General features: G+C 63.6%; 1 protein-coding gene across 2 annotated transcripts; it reads left to right on the top strand.

Annotated features, from left to right (window-relative positions):
• Positions 1 to 296: 296 nt before the first annotated feature.
• Positions 297 to 13,139, top strand: SEMA6C (semaphorin 6C). Of its 2 annotated transcripts, XM_056124778.1 has the most exons (19): positions 297 to 566; positions 3,552 to 3,716; positions 6,789 to 6,903; positions 7,146 to 7,206; positions 7,330 to 7,386; positions 7,745 to 7,846; positions 7,975 to 8,065; positions 8,213 to 8,332; positions 8,444 to 8,532; positions 8,951 to 9,168; positions 9,427 to 9,558; positions 9,704 to 9,856; positions 10,511 to 10,684; positions 10,830 to 10,976; positions 11,151 to 11,228; positions 11,303 to 11,358; positions 11,438 to 11,482; positions 11,729 to 11,824; positions 12,146 to 13,139. In XM_056124778.1, exons 2-19 carry the CDS (start codon positions 3,605 to 3,607, stop codon positions 13,123 to 13,125), a joined length of 2,826 nt encoding a protein of 941 aa, XP_055980753.1. In that variant the 5' UTR covers positions 297 to 566; positions 3,552 to 3,604; the 3' UTR covers positions 13,126 to 13,139. The 2 variants fall into 2 exon arrangements, with proteins under 2 accessions (XP_055980753.1, XP_055980053.1); XM_056124078.1 differs by lacking the exon at positions 11,729 to 11,824.
• The last annotated feature ends 4,606 nt before the right edge of the window (positions 13,140 to 17,745 follow it).

Below are 17,745 nucleotides of genomic sequence, written 5' to 3'. Positions count from 1 at the left end.
GTCTCCCCCGCGGCTTCTCCCCCATCCTTTCTTCGGCGGGCTCTCCGGGGGGCTCCCGTGCTGGAACGTGCACGCTCCGCTCCGTCCGGGTCTCGGCGACCGCGCGCGGCTCTCGGCGTCCCGTGCCCGCGTCGCTCTCCGGCTCGCCCGCCCCGCCGGGCCCCCGGTCGGAGATGCTCTCGGGGCCCCGCCCCCGCGGCACCCTATTGGCGAAGAGGCGTCCGGGGGCGTGGCCTGGCCGGCTCCCGCGCGTCGGATTGGGCGCGGCGGGCCGGGGGCGGGCCGGGGGCGGGCCGGCGGGCGGCGGGCGGGGTGGCCGAGGCCCGGCCCCGAGCTCCGGGCGGTCGCATTGTTTTCCTCCGAGGAGGCGCGGCGCGAGTGGGGGATGCGACCCGGACTCCCGCCTCGCCCACCGCCGCCGCGACCTGGCGCCCCGACCCCCGCGCCGGCCGGTCCCGACGCCCCTCGCGTCTGCTCGGAACCTCCGCCACGGAGCGCGAGTCCGGCGCGGTGCGGGGCCGCTGCCCGCGCGCTGCGCGCTCCGGCCCGCTGACCCGGATCTCGGAGCAAGTAGCGGGAGCCGGGACGGGGCTGCGGGCGGCGCGGGGCGGGGGGCGCGCGGGGGGCGCCGGAGTTGGGGCGCGCCGGGAGGAGGGGCCGGCGGCCGTGCCCGTCACTGCGCCAGGGGCGCCGCCTCCCCGCGGGCTCCGGGGCGCGAGGACGGGGATCCGGGGTGCCGCGTGCCGAGAGCGCACAGCGGGCGGGGAAACTGAGGCTGCGCTCGCCGCGGGGCCGCGGGCTCGCGGCGCCCCTGCAGGGCTGCGGGGGGCCGCGGCGTCCTGGATGTGGGCGTCTCGGCGGCGCCCCTGTCCTTGAGCCCGCGGCGTCCGAGCACCTCGCGGGGCGGCCCGGGACCCGGGGGTCCCCCCGCGGGCAGCCCCGCGCCCGCTCTCCGGGGCGGTGCGGGACGCGGTCTCGACGGCGGGGACCACGCAGGGCCGGGCTGGAGCCGCCCGTGCCGCCGCCGGCCCGCGCGCGTCCTCCCCGGGGCCGGAGACCCGCCTCCGCGCCCAGCCCCCCGCGCTCGCCGCCCGCGCCCGCAGGCCCCTCCGGCCCCTCCTCCCGCTAACGTGGCTGTGGGACCCGGGCCCGGCCCGGACTCCGCCGCCCGCCCCTGGCCGGATCCAGTGAGGGGGAGACACGTCGAGCCCCTGGCCCCGCGCCACGGCGCGCGGGACTCGCGACACCCGGACGCCCGCCCGCCCGCCCGCCCGGGGTCGGCGTGGGGGAGGGGGTCGCGCCTGCTCCGCGGGGCTCGCGCCCGCCCCCCCGGAGCCGGGGACCGGCCTTCCTGCTATTGTCCCCCGGCCGGGCTCCCCCGCTCCCTCCGTGCCCAGGCCCCGCGGGCTCCGCCGGGGACAGAGCCGCGCCCGGGCGCGCTGATGCAGGCGCGGGAGAGCGGGGGTCGCCTCTCTCCAGCCGGGGCACCCCGAGGGCACCGGAGCGGAGCGGGCCGGAGGGCTGGGGCTGCTGGGTCCCTCCGGGGCGCGGCACCCTTGGCCCGGGCTCGGGTGCGAGGGGGCCGCCCCTCCGCCGCTCCCCCGAGCTGCCCGGGCCGGAGTTGGGTCCAGGGTGTTTCCGAGGCGGAGCCCCGAGCGGGGCGGGGCGGGGCCGGGCCGGGCCTGCGGGGACCGGGCCGGTACCCGGTGCTGCCACCCCGCTCGCGCGCGAAACGGAGAGCATGTAAATGAGATGCAAATGAGCCTCTATTGTCCCCGGAGCTGCGGGATTCGGGGGTGCCACCCCGGGGTGCTCTGCGCCCCCCAACTGCCCTGGCCGCGCGCGGGCTCGAGCATCCGAGCAGGGCCCGGCCCAGCCTGCAGGCTCACGGCGTTGGGCGCCCCAAGGTACCACGCTGGTACCTTGGTAACCAGCTCGGGGTCACCCCGGCTGCCTCCCGTGACCCCCCCGCCCGCTGCTCCCCTGGACCCGGCCCCACTTTCCCGACTTGGCGCCTGTACTTGTGAGGGCAGTGGCAGGGCGGTGTCACCCCGCTGCTTTCCTCTCCAGCACCTTCCTCCATCAGGTCCCCGGGTCGGTCGTGGGTCCCTCCAGGGTCGTCACCCCGGGAACCGCCCGGTGGGTGCAGCAGACAGGGCTCCGGAGCACCCAGAGGGTCTCAGTGCTCTTCCCCTTGCCAAAGACCGGAGCGGTTTCCTGGGTGAAGAAAGAAGTTGCCCTGGGCAACTTGGTGGGGGCAGGTGGAGGGGGCGCCGGCGTGTCCCTTCTGCCTCTCCAGGGACTCCCAGCATCCTGGAGGGGGCAGGGAGGAAGCCTCTGCCCCTGGGGACGGGTCATCATTAGGTGTTCCTACCCTTTTCCCTTCTCCACCTGCTTCTCTGGGGACCCTGTCTGACGTCAGCCTCCCCACCACTGACGCTGGATGGGGGTGGGGTGCACTTGGGCCCAGGTTCTCTGTGTGTGACACATTGGGGAGATAAGCCTGCATGCGTGGGGTCTCTCCTGGGGACAGCGTGTGGGGGCTGCGGGCGGGATTCTCACGGTCCCTGACCTGGTTTCCCTCTCTCGCAGGAGTGGGGCCCCACTGCTGTGCCAGCGGCAAGCTGGAGGCTGGTGGCCACTGTGCCCCGCTCTGTCCCCGCCACCGGCTCCATCTTTTCCGGGACTTTGGGCTACGGTGGCTTGCCTGGCTTTGGGTTATTAATCTCTGCTGTTTCGAGGCAGCCCCGAGAGCGCTGGGTTGGGCCATTGCTCCCCGACGCGCAGCCCCTGCCTGTCTGCGGCCCTCCGAGGCGGGATGGAGTCCCAGTCACCTCCCGGCCTGCGCTGGGCTGAGGCCTGGGGGGGAACAGAGGCTCCAGAGGCTGGGAGGGGGCACAGTGGTCGGGCAGACAGCTGCAACCAGAGCTAAATTTAGTCTCTGCTCTGGCTTTGATGCCGTTTTGTTTTTGGCTAAGATAGTCCGCTCCCCCAAACCCCACAAACACCTCACTACTCCCTGGCAAGTAAAAGGTGGGGACCCCTGGGCTGTCCCCACACACCCCGTTCCTTCCCCGCCCTGAGAGTCCACGGTGGCCTTGCAGCTGCCTGGGGCTGGGCATGGTGCCTGCAGGCTGCCGGGGGTCTGTGCGGGAGGGTGGCACCGTGGTGCCCTCTTCCTCCTCCGGTGCCAAGGAGTCACTATTTATAATTTTAAGGCTTCAGCATCTAATTATAGCTGAGAAGGGGTTCACAAGAGGGGGGCCGAGAGGTGTCACCTAGCCAGTGGCAGGAGAGGAGACTGGGGAGAGGCGGGGAGAGGGCCGGGTGGGGTCCTGTCCTCACCTGGGGTCAGGCGGTGGCCACGGGAGCCAGCGCAGGCCAGTTGGAGCAGGAAGGGCCTGAGTGATGTGACAGCTGGCCGGGACCCGCTGTGCCAGAAAGAGATTCTGGTCGCCAGCCCCCGGTGTCTTCCGGGGATAGGACGGGAGGAGCCTGGCCGCACTGGGGTGGACGGGCCCCCTCACCCTCTTTTCTGTCTCCTCTTTCAGGGCCAGCATATGGGTGAGGGGGCACCCCCGGGGGCCTGAGCCGCCCCTACAGGATGCCCCGTGCCTCCTGCTTCCTGCCCTTGCTACTGCTGCTGTTCTCACTGCCGCATCCCCAGGCTGCATTTCCCCAGGACCCCCTTCCGCTGCTGACCTCTGACCTGCAAGGTGAGTGGCCACCTGCACCCCTGGGTACTGTACCCCCTGCCCAAGGCCTGAGCTCGGCAACTGGACCGCGAGGTCCTGTGGGGAAGTGAGGTGCAGAGCACTTGATCTGAAGAGAACTGGAAGTGCGGGTCAGAGCCAGAGCACAGCTGGGAGTGTGTTTGCCTTGCACTCAGCCGATCTGGGTTTGATCCCCGCCACCACCCCGTAGAGTCCCCTGAGCCTGCTAGGAATGATCCCTGGTTGCAGAACCATGACTGAGTCCTGAGCATCATGGCAGGTGTGACCAAAAACATTTTTTTAGAAAGGCTGAATGTCGGGGCTGGAGAGATAGCACAGCGGGGAGGGCGTTTGTCTTGCACGCGGCCGACCCGGGTTCGATTCCCAGCATCCCATATGGTCCCCTGAGCACCGCCAGGAGTCATTCCTGAGTGCATGAGCCAGGAGTAACTCCTGTGCATCGCCAGGTGTGACCTGAAAAGCAAAAATAAATAAATAAATAAATAAATAAAAAGGCTGAATGTGACCCAAGCACCTCTGGGTGAATCCCCTGGAGGCCCCTTCTGGCCTGAGTCTGACCAGCGACTGACAGAACTCCCTGTCCTTGGTAAGTGGGTATCACCAAGAATGAGCCCTGGGACCCCTGAACTGGGTTTGGTAGACGGTCTCCCCAAGAAACCCCTGAGAGGGGCCGGAGATGGCATTTGCCTTGCATGTAGCTGACCCGGGTTCGATCCTTGGCACTGCATATGGTTCCCCGGCCCCGCCAGGAGTGATCCCTGAGTGCAGAACCCAGGAGTAAGCCTTGAGCACCACTGGGTATGGCCCCAAAGCCAAAATAAATTAAAAAAAAAAACCACCTGAAATCACAAGCACAAAGGGGCACAGGAGGGGGGGGCTGAGCAGGTGAGCAGCAGGCGAGGGGTTGTGCTCAGGGCGGCCTTTCACACCCAGGCAGCCAAGAACATGAACTTGGAGCCTACACGGCCATGCCTCAGTCTTTCTGCTGTCCTGAAAAATGAAGATGAGAGGGCTGGAGCGATAGTACAGCGGGAAGGCCACATGCCTTGCCTGCGGCCGAGCCAGGTTCGATTCCCAATACCCATATGGTCCCCTGAGCACCACCAGGAGTAATTCCTGAGTGCAGAGCCAGGAGTGACCCCTGGCAATCACTGGGTGTGATCCAAAAAGCAAAAATAAAATAAAATGGAATTGTCTTCTACCATACAGCCTGGGATGGATGAAGCAGAAACAGGTCCCCCTGCACGGCCGAGTCTGCTGGCCGCCTCGTGTGTGTCTGCTCTCATCATCAGCACTGAGAAGCTCCGACTGAGCTCAGTGGCGCCTGGAGACCGGGAGCCACACCTCACAGTGCTCAGTGCTTACTCCTGGCTCTGCGGAGTTGCTCTTGGCAGTGTCAGGGGACCTGACATATGGGGTACGGGAGATTGAGCGAGGGTACGCCAAGCCAAAGGCAGGCACCCTCCCCGCTGTACCACCGCTCTGACTCCTCGATTTAGTTTAGAGTTACTTTATTTGTGGACTGCAGAGAAGGGTTCAGGTGCTTATTTGGCCAACCCTGGTTCAATCCGGTATGGTCCCCTGAGCACAGAGTCAGGAGTAGGTGGCCACCAAAGTATGTCTGACTGTGGCTCCGACTGCCCCCAGAATAGAGAGAATTTTTAGTTCCTTTTTGTTGAGTTGTAGAGCAATTCCTTTAGGTGCTTGGCTTGGCCCAAAGGTTCCCAAACTGTCAGAAAAAAAAAATCACTAATGTCTCCCCCACCCGAAATCCATCCCTCCTTCCTTTGGCCTGTCTTCCTTCCCTCCCTCCCTCCCTCCGTCACACCCAGCGGTCCCGGTGGAACATGGAGGAACATACAATGCTGGGGATCAAACCTGGACTTCCTCCTGCTTGGTCCTTGGCCAGCTCCCTTCTTTCTTTAAGTGTGCAGAAATCACCCCTCAGTTGCACCCAAGGCTACCGGCGCCCTCCCCCATCGCCCCCTCCCCCACAGCGGGGACACAGTGTTGAACACTTTGGGAAACATTGTCTAGCTCTTATTTTTTCCTTCCAGATTTTGGTTCACACCCAGCAGTGCTCAGGCTTACTCCTGGCTCTGTGCTCGGGGATTACTCCTGGCAGGGCTCAGGGGATCATACCGGGCATCAGGGATTAAACCTGGGTCTGTTTGCTGTGTGTCAGGCCAGCGCCCTCCCTGCCCCTGGCCTAGCTCCTTGAGTGGCCCCAGCCCTAGGGTTATTTTGAGGAAGGAACTGCAGGTGGGGCCTAGAGGTGACTGTTGGGGGTAGTGAGAGAGCAAACACTTCCGGTCCTGAGGGGGCAACCCCCACCCCCGCCCCCGTCCCTCCTGATACCCTTATGGGCCCAGTCCTGGGAGCTGTGGCTGGAACCTGGGCAGGCCCAAGTATCCTGGGAAGAGCCTTTGGGGGGAATAGGTGACGAGAGGGCTGGACAAAGGGGGGTGACTGAGACAGCGTAGAATGCGGGAGCCCAAGGGCGTGTCTTGGCAGAAGGGATGGGCCTCAGCTCAGGGCCCTCACAGACCTGGGCCTGAATCTGGGTGCATGTGACTCTTCGTGGTGCTCAGTGGGCCAGGGTCTCAAGTCTCAGTCCTGGGGTCTATAGCATGGGGTCAGTTTTCGTACTTAGCCTGCTCAAAAAAGATGCATTATCTCAGGGTTCAGAGTGAAAATTTCTTTTCTTTTTGTTTCTTTTCTTTTTTCTTTTCTTTCCCTTTGGTCTTTTTGGGTCACACCCAATGATGCTCACCCAATCCCTGGCTGTACACTCTGGGATTACTCCTGGCAGTGCCCGGGGAACCGTCTGGGGTGCCGGGGATAGACAGAACCTGGGCCGGCTGCGTGCAAGCCCTTCCTGCTGTACTATCGCTCGCTCCGGCCTCTGGTTCCTTCCTCCTGAGTCTCTTCACGCCTTCCAGTTCAGCTCCAGCCGCAGTGGCCAGGCCACATTTCAGGTGCTCGGAGCTGGCCTGGAGGGAGCAGGTGGTCTCCCGGCGGCCCCCAGCACCCACCACCCCCTGTCCCCTCCAGGAACCTCGCCCTTAGCCTGGTTCCGGGGCTTGGAGGAGGATGATGTGGTCGCAGATCTTGGGCTGGACTTCCAGAGATTCCTGACCTTGAACCGGACCCTGCTGGTGGCTGCCCGGTAACTGGCCGTGGCACAGCTGTAGGGCTTTCATGCATGTTCCCGCATGGCCGCTGCCGTCCCTAGCAGGCGCCCCGTGAGGGTGGAGACGCCGAGGGCCGTGGATGTGCTCGGAGCCTGAGCACAAGTGAAAGGCGTGGGGGAGGGGAGGGGGGCCCCCAGGGGGCCACCGTTTGTCCCAAGCAGTTGCACAGGGGCCAGCCTGCCCGGGCTCTCTCTCATCCTCCCTCACCCCTCCCCAGGGACCATGTTTTCTCCTTCGATCTTCAGGCCCAAGAAGGGGAGGGGCTGGTGCCCAGCAAGGTGAGGCGCTGCAGGAGGAGGAGGGGGTGCGGGCGCAGGGGGAGGCGGGGGAGGGCCAGGCGAGGGGAGGTGAGGCGGGGCTGGGGGCGTTGATTTTCCCTCTTCTGCTTGCTTCTCCCCCAGTATCTGACGTGGCGGAGCCAGGATGTGGAGAACTGTGCCGTCCGGGGGAAGCTGACGGTGAGAGCCAGAGACTCACCCCCTCCAGATGTGGCCCCCCCAGGACCCCCACTTTCCCCAGTTTCCAGCCACAGAGGAAAAGGAACTAAAGATCTTCAGCTTCCTCAGCGCTGGAGTGATAGCACAGTGGGGAGGGTGTTTGCCTTGCATGCGGCTGACCTGGGTTCAATCCCCCGCATCCCATTTGGTTCTTGAAGAGGCCCAAGAACTTGCCTGAGGCTCTGGGCTGCCTGAGGAGAGTTTAGTCAGGACTCTGCAGCCTAGCCCTGATTGACTTGGTGGGAGGGTAGACCGCCCACCTTAGGCCAGACCCCCCCAACCCTCTCCCGCCCCCCACCTGGGATCTTGCATCCTCTAGGATGAGTGCTACAACTACATCCGGGTCCTTGTTCCCTGGAACTCTCGCACACTCCTGGCCTGCGGCACCAACTCCTTCAGCCCTGTGTGCCGCAGCTACGGGGTACGGCTTGGGGTGAGGGTGGCAGGGAGGAGGGGCTGATGCAGTGGGCGGGAACAGTCTCCAGGGCGCCGGCGGCATGGGTGGGAGGCAGAGGGACACGAGGACCACGAAGTTCCCTCTGCCCCCAGATCACGTCTCTGCAGCAGGAGGGCGAGGAGCTGAGTGGCCAGGCCCGGTGCCCCTTCGATGCCACCCAGTCCAATGTGGCTGTCTTTGCCGGTGAGCACGTGGGCATGTGGGAGGACGCCCTCACACCTCCCTCCCGGCCTTTCCCCACATCGCCTGTCCTGGGGAGGCCCTGGGGGTGCCGGCAGCGCTCGGGGCCAGGTTCCGGGGTCCTCCCTGATTGTGCCTCCCCCCCTGCAGAGGGCAGCCTCTACTCAGCCACGGCGGCCGATTTCCAGGCCAGCGACGCGGTGGTGTACAGAAGCCTTGGGCCTCAGCCGCCTCTCCGCTCCGCCAAGTACGACTCCAAGTGGCTCCGAGGTCAGGGCGGCCCAGGGTCTCAGGCAGTTGTGGGGGGGGCGTGACTGGTGGGCGCTGGGGGTGGTGAAGGCAGGGCAGGGCCAGACGCTCGCCTGTGCTCTCCCCTGCCAGAGCCTCACTTTGTCCACGCCTTGGAGCACGGAGACCATGTGTACTTCTTCTTCCGAGAGGTGTCTGTGGAGGACGCCCGGCTGGGGCGGGTAAGGCGTGGGCACAGGGGCGCTGGGTGCTGTGTGTGTGAGCCTGCGTGTGCGTGAATGTGTGTGTGTGTGCGTTGCGCATGTGACTGTGTGCTGGAGCCTTTAGTGTGTGCGCGCTGGATTTTTTCGTGTCTTTGTGTAAGCATGAGTGTGTGCTGGATCCGTGTGTGCACACTTCTGTGTGTGTGCGTGATCCTGTGTGTATGTACATGTCTGTGCACGTGAGTGTGAGTCTGTGTGCACGCGTGCATGAGTGTGTGCTGGATCATGTGGAACCAGAGTCAAGATCTCTGTCCACAGCCCCCACCTTGGGGTCCCCCCAGCCCTGCTCTCGCGGACCCCCGGCCCGCCCTTCCCTGCGTGGGCCGTCGTCTGCCTGCCGCTGCTCCAGGGCCCGGCCCTCACTACCCCCCCGCAGGTGCAGTTCTCCCGGGTGGCTCGTGTCTGCAAGCGCGACATGGGCGGCTCCCCTCGGGCCCTGGACCGCCACTGGACATCCTTCCTGAAGCTTCGGCTCAACTGCTCGGTCCCTGGGGACTCCACCTTCTATTTCGACGTTCTACAGGCCTTGACGGGGCCTGGGAACTTGCATGGCCACCCTGCCTTCTTTGGGGTCTTCACCACGCAGACCAATAGGTAGGTGCCGGGCTGACCAGTGCCACCTGTCCAACGTCCCTGCCCGGTCTGGCCCTGTGGCAAGGCAGGGTGGGAAGCGCCTCTGTGGCCCGTGTGCTGTCCTGCTGGCCTTGTCCCCCCCAGCATGGCACCCCAGCCCAGTGCACCCTGGTCTCCCGGGTTGCCCTGCTCCCGGACTCCCCCTCCCACACACGTCGCCCGTCAGCTCCCACACCCGGCCCTCCACACCTTGCCCACCTTCTTTTCTGGCTCCCTCAGCATCCCCGGCTCCGCTGTCTGCGCCTTTTACCTGGCTGATGTTGAACGTGGGTTTGAGGGCCGGTTCAAGGAGCAAAGGAGCGTGGATGGGGCCTGGACTACCGTGTCTGAAGACAGGGTCCCCTCCCCCAGGTACCCTGGCACGGTGGCGTTTGTGGGGGCAGAAGCAAGCGTCATCTGCTCCCCGAGGGGATTCTGTTGTGAGGTCAGGGGGATGGTGTGTCTGCTGGGGGCTGCGGCCCCATCAAGGCCCTGACGCTCTTCTGGTGTGCCCTAGGCCTGGCTCCTGTGCAGGGCTTGGCCGGGCGGCCTCGTTCTCTTCTTCCCGAGACCTCCCTGATGACGTCCTGACTTTCATCAAGGCCCACCCGCTGCTAGACCCTGCCGTGCCCCCTGCCACCCAACAGCCTCTGCTGACTCTTACCAGCAGGTATGGCCGGAGCGCCAGGATCTGTCCGTGGCCCGGCATGGTCCCTGGAGTACCACTGGAGTGACTCCTGAGCACAGAGCCAGGAGTAGCCCAAATACCACAGGGTATGGCCCAGGAACCGAACCCGCAAACAGAAGGTTCATGGGCCAGAGGCTGGAAGAATAGGACAGTGGGGAGGGCACTTGGCTTGTATGTGGCCGACTTGGGTTTGATCCCTGGCGCCCCACGGTCCCCCGAGCAATGCCAGGAATAATTCCCGAGTGCAGAGCCAGGAGTGAGCCCTGATCATTGCTGGCTGTGGCCCCCAGACCACAAAAAACAACCAACAAACGCAGCATAGGCCAGAGCTGGTACAGGAGTTAATGTGCTTGCCTTGCATGTGGCCAACCTCAGTTTCCTCATAGGCAGGCCACAGAGTTCCCTGAGCATTGCCAGGGCGACCACTGAACACAGAGCCAGGAGTAAGCCAGGAGCACAGCCCGGGGGCGCAGCCTCCCCGCCCCACAGAAGCTTAACCCCTACCCCCCATAGCTGCGCTCCGCCACCCTGCTGGGCGTGGAAGGGAGGGCTCGGAGGCACCGGGACACGGGCGCGCCATAAACTCTCGTGCTCTCCCCAGGGCTGTGGCCCTGACCTCAGGCCTGTTCCTCGCAGGGCCCTGCTGACCCAGGTGGCTGTGGATGGCACTGCAGGGCCCTATGGGAACACCACGGTCCTGTTCCTTGGCTCCAACGACGGGACGGTGCTGAAGGTGCTGCCTCCTGGGGGCCCCCAGGGGAGACACCAGCCAGTCCTGCTGGAAGAGATCAACGCCTACAGCCCCTCCCGGTGAGACTTTGCGGGGGGCCTTCCCGAGGTGCCTGGAGGGCTGCACCTGGGGCTTGGTGAGATGCTGCCCCGTTTGGACTCAGTGTCCCCGGCCCAAGAAAACAGGAGCCCTGTCGGGGCCTGATTCCTCTTGGCCTGCCCCTAGGTGCGGTGGCAAGAGAGCTGCCCAGCTAGCACGGCGGGTCATAGGGCTGGAGCTGGACACGGAGGGTCACAGGCTCTTCGTGGCCTTCTCGGGCTGCATCATCTACCTACCACTCAGCCGCTGTTCCCAGCACGGGGCCTGCAGGAGGTAAGCGGGGCGGGAACTGGCAGCCGCGGGAATGGCAGGGTGGCCCGGCTGGCTCACCCCTTCTGCAGGTGGGAGGAGGAGGCAGGGCCTGGGACTGAGATGCCGGGGAGCCGCCTGGGAATGTTGGGCGAGGCGGCCCCCAGGGAGGATCCCAGCCTGGCGACTCTCCCCCAGGAGCTGCCTGGCTTCTCAGGACCCCTACTGCGCGTGGCAGAGCGCCCACGGCTGCGTGGACATCAGGGGGCCTGCTGGGTAAGTGAGCCCCCCTGCTGGACCTCACGGGGAGAGGGGGTGTAGAACTCTTCTGAGCCCCCCTTTCCTCGCAGAACCCAGGCGGCTCTAGCCGGGAGCCAGGAACCCGTGGAGCTTGGGGACTGTCAAGGTAAACAGAAGGGGGGCTGAGGCGACCCCGGCAGCTGCTGGCTCATACTTCCTGGCCTTCAATCTCCCCTTCTGCACAGATGGAGCGACCGGGAGTCAGTCGGGTGCCGGGGACTCTGCATACGGTGAGTCCGCCGTCGCACCGTCCGAGAGGGCTGAGCAGGGGGCCTAGTCCACCCTTTCGAGTGGATCACCAGAGAATGTCCCACCCGCAGGGCCCTCCCCCACACCCAACCAAAGTACAGGCTGCAGTTCTGAACTTCTGGCTTCCGAAGTGGGGGTGTGTGTGTGGGGGGGGACCCTTGAATGGGTGTCAGCGGGGTGGAGGCGACGTGGAGCCTCACTGGCTCTGACCTGGTCTCTGTCACCAGTGCTTCTGGGTCCTGGCCCTCCCCCCGAGACCCCCAGCCCCCCCAGTGATGCCCATCCCTGGCCCCAGTCTTCCACTCTCGGCGCTCACACTCAGGGTAAGGGGGCCGCTGGGGAGGGCACGAGTGAGGCGCGGGGCTGCGATTCCCGAGGAACGCCAGGCGGCTCACTGACCCGTGTGGGGTGCGCACTAACACGCGTGTGTCCGCCGCCGGGACCGCGGCCTTCTGCATGAATGACCACAGCTGGGCAGCGGCTGGTCCAGGCACGGGCGCCCCGTCGGGGCCAGAGCCAGTCGGAGCCGGGTCCGCTGCGCCGCGCCGCGCCGCGCCGGGAGGCTGCGAGGCCCCTCGCCGGGACGGGACGTGGCACCGAGTGGCCGCGCCCCCCGCCCCCCGCTAAGCCCCCTTCTCCTGCAGGCGTGCGCCGGGACGTCCCCGCAGCCCCCGCCGCCAGTGCTGTTCCCGTCCCGCTGCTCCTGGCCTCCGTGGCCGCCGCCTTCGCCCTGGGCGCCTCGGTCTCCGGCCTGCTGGTGTCCTGCGTGTGCCGCCGCACCCACCGACGCCGGAGCAAGGACGTCGAGACCCCCGGCCTGCCGCGCGCCCTGTCCCTCCGCAGCCTGGCGCGCCTGCACGGCCCGGAGCCGCCGCCGCCGCCCAAGGACGCGGACGGCGCGCAGACGCCGCAGCTCTACACCACCTTCCTGCCGCCCCCCGACGCCGCGCCCCCTCCCGAGCTGGCCTGCCTGCCCACGCCCGAGTCCACGCCCGAGCTGCCCGCCAGGCACCTGCAGCCCGCGGGCGGCGCCTGGGAGTGGAACCAGAACGGGAACAACGCCAAGGAGGGCCCGGGCCGCGCGCGGGGCGCGCACGCGGCGGGCGGGCCCGCGCCACGCGTGCTCGTGCGGCCGCCGCCCCCCGGCTGCCCCGGGCAGGCGGTGGAGGTGACCACGCTGGAGGAGCTGCTGCGCTACCTGCACGGCCCGCAGTCCCCGGGCCCCTGCGCGCCCGCGCCCGCGCCCGCCGCGCCCGGCCCCGGCCTCCTCCCGCGCGACCGCGCCCCGCCCGTGCGGCTGGACGTGCCCCCCGACGGCCAGTGCGCGGCCCCCAGCGGCCGCCCGGCGCCCGCGCCCCGGCTGGGGGTCGCGGGGGGCCGCCGGCCGCCCTTCCCCGCGCACCGCACCCCCCCGGCCCTGCTCACGCGTGTCCCCTCGGGGGCGCCCTCCAGGTGCTCGGGGGCCACGGACCGGCCCCTGCTGTACCTGGGCCGGCCCGAGAGCTACCGGGGCCGCGCCCTAAAGCGCGTGGACCTGGAGAAGCCCCCGCTGCCCCCCAAGTCCTCCTTGGGCGGGTCCCCGCCCCAGGCGGCCGTGGCCGGCGGCGGCCACTTGGACTTCTGAAGGACGTGGCCCCGCCGACGCGCGGCCCCCGGCCTCGCCCTCCGCGGGTTAATTTATTGACTGTGCCCCCCAGTCCTCGGGAGAGGAGTGGGGGGCGAGCAGCGCGCCCTCCGCGAGCCAGCTTTCGGGGGTCGGGCACCCTCCTGCCCCCTTCCCCAGCCGAGCTGCCTTATTCGCGCCTCGGGGCCCCGCGGCGAGGGTCCGGCGGGCCGGGGGGCGCACCGCGGGCGGGGTCCCGGCGCCGCCTCCTACCGTGTAGGAGCCCCGCGCCCCGCTCCCGGCGCGGCCGCGTCCCGCAGGGGCTAATCAGAAGCGGCTTCCAGGAGGCGGCGGCGCGGACCGCGGGCGCGGGGCCCCGGGGACAGCGGCGGGGCGGGCCGGGCCGGGCCTCGGGGCGCGAGGGACCCTCCGCGGCGCTTCTCCGGAGCGGGGCGCGAGCGCGTTTGGGGAGGAATAAATTGAAGCCGCGGTGGAAGCCACTGAATGTTCGGGAAAATTCGTCGGAGGAGCACCTGGCGGGGAGTCAGGGTCGCGCCCGCTCGGCTGCGATGAGCCCACCGGGGGCTGGCGAGCACCTGGGAGCATCCGCGCTCCGAGGACCGTCCGGCGCCGCGCCCGGCGCGCGCTGCGAGTCTCCAACCTCGGGGGAGCCCCGGGCCGCGCTCCGGCCCCGCGTGCAGGGGCTCGGCCGGCCGGACGCCGTCGGGACTCTCCCTTTGCCCCGGTTGGTGCAGACGTCCGTCCGTCACGCCGGGACCCAGTGGGAGGGACGCTAGGCCCCTGCGCCCAGCCCCCTGCCCTTGAGCGAAGGACACTTAAGACCTCCGCGCGGCGGCGATTGCTTTTGCAGATTCAGGAGTCAAGTTTAGTGACGGCACGTGGCCCGCAGTGTCCACCCCGCTAGGGCCCGAGGCTGCGTGGCCTCTGTTGCCGCCTGGAGGCCAAGCCTCGCCTTGCCTCTGGGCATTCGCCTCCCAGACCCTGGCGTTGCAGAACCCCGGCCTTTCTTCGTGCCTGTGATCTGGACTTTTCGGAGCGCTGCCCTAAGCGTTTGTTTCCTCCTCTAAAGATTTTTTTAGAATGGCTTGTTTGAGGGCCCTAAGTGCAATAATTATCCAATAATAACGTTCCATGGGCCAGGGGGGTAGCAGCAAAGGCTGAGAACCTGCTTCGGTGCTACAGGCCCCGTCTCACCCTGGCACCGCGTGATGCCCGGACAGCGCAGACACTGATCCCAAGCTGAGAGCAGCTCTTAAGCACTACTTCACCATGCCCCGTGTGCTTCAAAAGGGAAAGAAAGCAGCATGGAGCCCCGAGATGGGTCCCCCCAAACTCAGAATCCTTACTTTGCAGTATGTGCTTTGAAATCGAGGCCACTTCTGCCAGGGCACCCGGGCCACACATGGTGGTGCTAAGAGGCTGGCAGGCATGCAGTGCCAGGGAAGGAATCAGGCATGCGAGGCATGGACACGGGCACCTCGGCCCATACCTTTGTCGTCACCTGCTTGAAGCAGTCGCTTACCCTTTCCCTTCCTGCGGTTTTTCACAGGCGGGGGATTCTCCTGCTCTCTTGTCGAGGTTGCTCCTGGCAGTGCCAGGATCCAGCCAGGGTCAGAAAACATGACTCCTGCACTAGCTCACTGGCTGCTCAGCTTGGAGGTTTTTATTATTACTTTTGTTGTTGTTGTCGTTTGGGGGGGGGGGCACACCCAGAAGTGTTCAGGGCTTTCTCCTGGCTCTGCACTCAGGGATCACTCCTGGAAGGGACCGGGGGAGGGACCATATGGGATGCTGGGATCAAGTCTGGGCTGGTTGTGAGCAAGACAAATCCCTGACCCTCTTACTACTGCTCCAGCCCTTCAACTTGAAGACTTTTCAGTGCCCTCTGAACTTTCCTCACACTGGCTCTCCTCCCGTCATGCTCTTCCCCCTGCAGACGGGGTTTCATCAGGCTGGAGCGGCCCTTCCAGGTCTCTTGATTTTTTCCCTTTGTTGCGAAAGTATTATAAATCAGATGGAGCTGGAGTAATATTGCAATGGGCAGGGTGCTTGTGTTGCACATGGCCGATCTGGGGTTGATCCCCAACACTGCCTGTGGTCCCCAGAACCCTGCTAGGACTGACCCCAAAGCACAGAGCTGGGGGTAACCCCTGATCACCACTGGGTGTGGTCCAAAAACAAAAAGCCCCCCAAAAAAGTAGTTAAGGAGATTTCTCTTGCCTCTTAACAGGTCTCAGCTATACTCGGAGCCTTCCCAGGGCAGTCAAAGCAGCTGTATTGGCCTGCAAACTATAGGTCCAAGGTTCTGGGGTTCAGTAATCCCAGCAACCTTGCTAACCTCTCCGAGCCTTAGTTTTTCATACAGGATAAAAAGGACATTTGCCAAGAGGGTTTATAAAGCATCATATAAATAGCATAAACAGGCTACAACTGGTTTGTACTATTTATACACAGGGCTAGAGCAACAGTACCGTGGATAGGGCTCTTGCCTTGTATACAGCCAACCTGGGTTCAATCCCTGGCATCCCGTATGGTCTCCAGAGCCAGCCAGGAATGGTGCCTGAGTGCAGAGCCGGGAACAACACCCGTGGCCCCCAAACAAACAAAAGCATAGTATAAACAATTATTTGTCCAGATAGAGTACTACCAAGTAAGTAATTCATGAAAACTCATAAAATTCATTCTGATAGGGTAAAAAAATAATACACCAAGAGGGTGAATTAAAGTTATCACTGGCTGTTAAGAGATGGATAAATATGATCTCAGTTAAGGAGCCTGCTAATAGTCTTTTTTTTAAAAAAAAAAATGTTATATTTATTTCACTTTTTGGATCACACCCAGTGATGCTCAGGGGTTACTCCTGGCTCTGCACTCAGGAATTACTCCTGGCAGTGCTCAGGGGACCATATGGGATGCTGGGGATTGAACCCGGGTCGGCCGTGTGCAAGGCAAACGCCCTGCTTGCTGTGCTATCACTGCAGCCCCTCTTTTTCTTTTTTTAAACGAGGATGTTAACTCAAACTTTGTCTTCAGAAAAAAGCAGAAGGTGCCAACAGGAGATATAGTTGGCATCCTGAGGGATTTCTAAGCTGATTTCTCTGAGGCACCCTGGGAGGTTCTGCCGGAGCCAGAGCCCAGTGGGCATAGTGCATCAGCTCGTGCAAGGCTTTGGGGACCTGAGAAACAGAAGGTGCCACAGTCACAAACTGGAAAAGCTGTTCAGCATCTTGGATTTTCTGGGAGCAAAGTCACAAGGGCCTGAGCTATTCTTAGCTTTCAGATTTGTCTCCTTGATGCCACTTCCCTACTCGTGGAACCCCAAAGTGCTGACACTCTGCTATGCAACTCTTCTTGCTTAGAGTATCGTTGGTCAGCAACTTTTGAAGATGTCTCTTCAATTAATTTTGGAGCAAAATTTACTTTGAAATTTGTGGAAAACATTGCTTGGAGGAGTAATTTTCCCATCTGTCGTCTTCCCTTTTTTTTTTTTTTTTACTTTGATGCTTTATTTGGTCCTATTAAAGCCAGGTACCAGCATTATCACCCCTCAAAGTGCTAGAGGGTTGTAGCCCATAAAGCAACTGGCTCAAGACGTATCTCGTCGTCTTCCCCTTTCACACCTAATCCAGTGGGAGTGGCGGAGATAGCACAGCAGGGAGGGTGTTTGCCTTGCACGTGGCCGACCCGGGTTCAACCCCTGGCATCCCATATGGTTCCCCAAGCAACTGCACTCAGGAGTAATTCCTGAGTGCAGAGCCAGGAAAATAACACTTGAGCATTGCTGGGTGTGACCCAAAAAGCAAGGGAAAAAAAATCCAATGGCAGCTTTACTGACACAAGACCTTAAAAGGTGGGGCTGGAGCAACAGTACATCGGGGAGGGCATTTGCCCTGCAAGCAGCCAACCTGGGTTCGATCCCCAGCATCCCTGATAATGCTGGTACCTGGCTTTAATAGAACCAAATAAAGCATCAAAGTAAAAAAAAAAAAAAAAAAAAGGAAGACGACATATAGGAAAATTACTCCTCCAAGCAATTGTTTTCCACAAATTTCAAAGTAAATTTTGCTCCTAATTGAAGAGACATCTTCAAAAGTTGCTGACCAACAATACTCTAAGCAAGAAGAGTTGGTTCCCAGCACCACCAGGAGTAATTCCCGAGTGCAGAGCCAGGAGTAACTCTTGAGCATTGCTGTTGGAAAAAAAAATTTAAGGGCCTTAAAAGGAACAGCTCCAGTGACAAATTTCCATATTCAGATTTAGTATCAGATACTGCCAGAAAACCTGGGAGCAACCTGTAGGAAAAATGTGAAAAGCTGATGAACAGTAGGTCCAGTGCTCAGTCTACGTGGACCATGATGCTAACACCCAACTCAAGGGCCAAGGCTTCTGGCCCAGGACTTGAAGCTTTTTTTTTTTTTTTTGCCACACCTAGCAGTATTCAGGGCTTCTTCCTGCCTCTGCACTCAGGAATCATTCTTGGAAGGGCTTGGGGGACCCTGTGGAGTGCCAGGGAAGGAATCTCGGTTGGCCGTGTACAGGCCAAGCACCCTCTTCGCTGTACTACTGCTCCGGCTTCCAAGGCCCTGAGGTTGGCCAGTGACCTGCACCTGTTCCCGCATG

Source organism: Sorex fumeus, unplaced genomic scaffold (assembly GCF_029834395.1).
Source record: "Sorex fumeus unplaced genomic scaffold, SorFum_2.1 ptg000001l, whole genome shotgun sequence".
Lineage (NCBI taxonomy): Eukaryota > Metazoa > Chordata > Mammalia > Eulipotyphla > Soricidae > Sorex > Sorex fumeus.
Note: the sequence above shows the minus strand (reverse complement) of the source record. Positions and strands in the feature narration are given on the sequence as shown.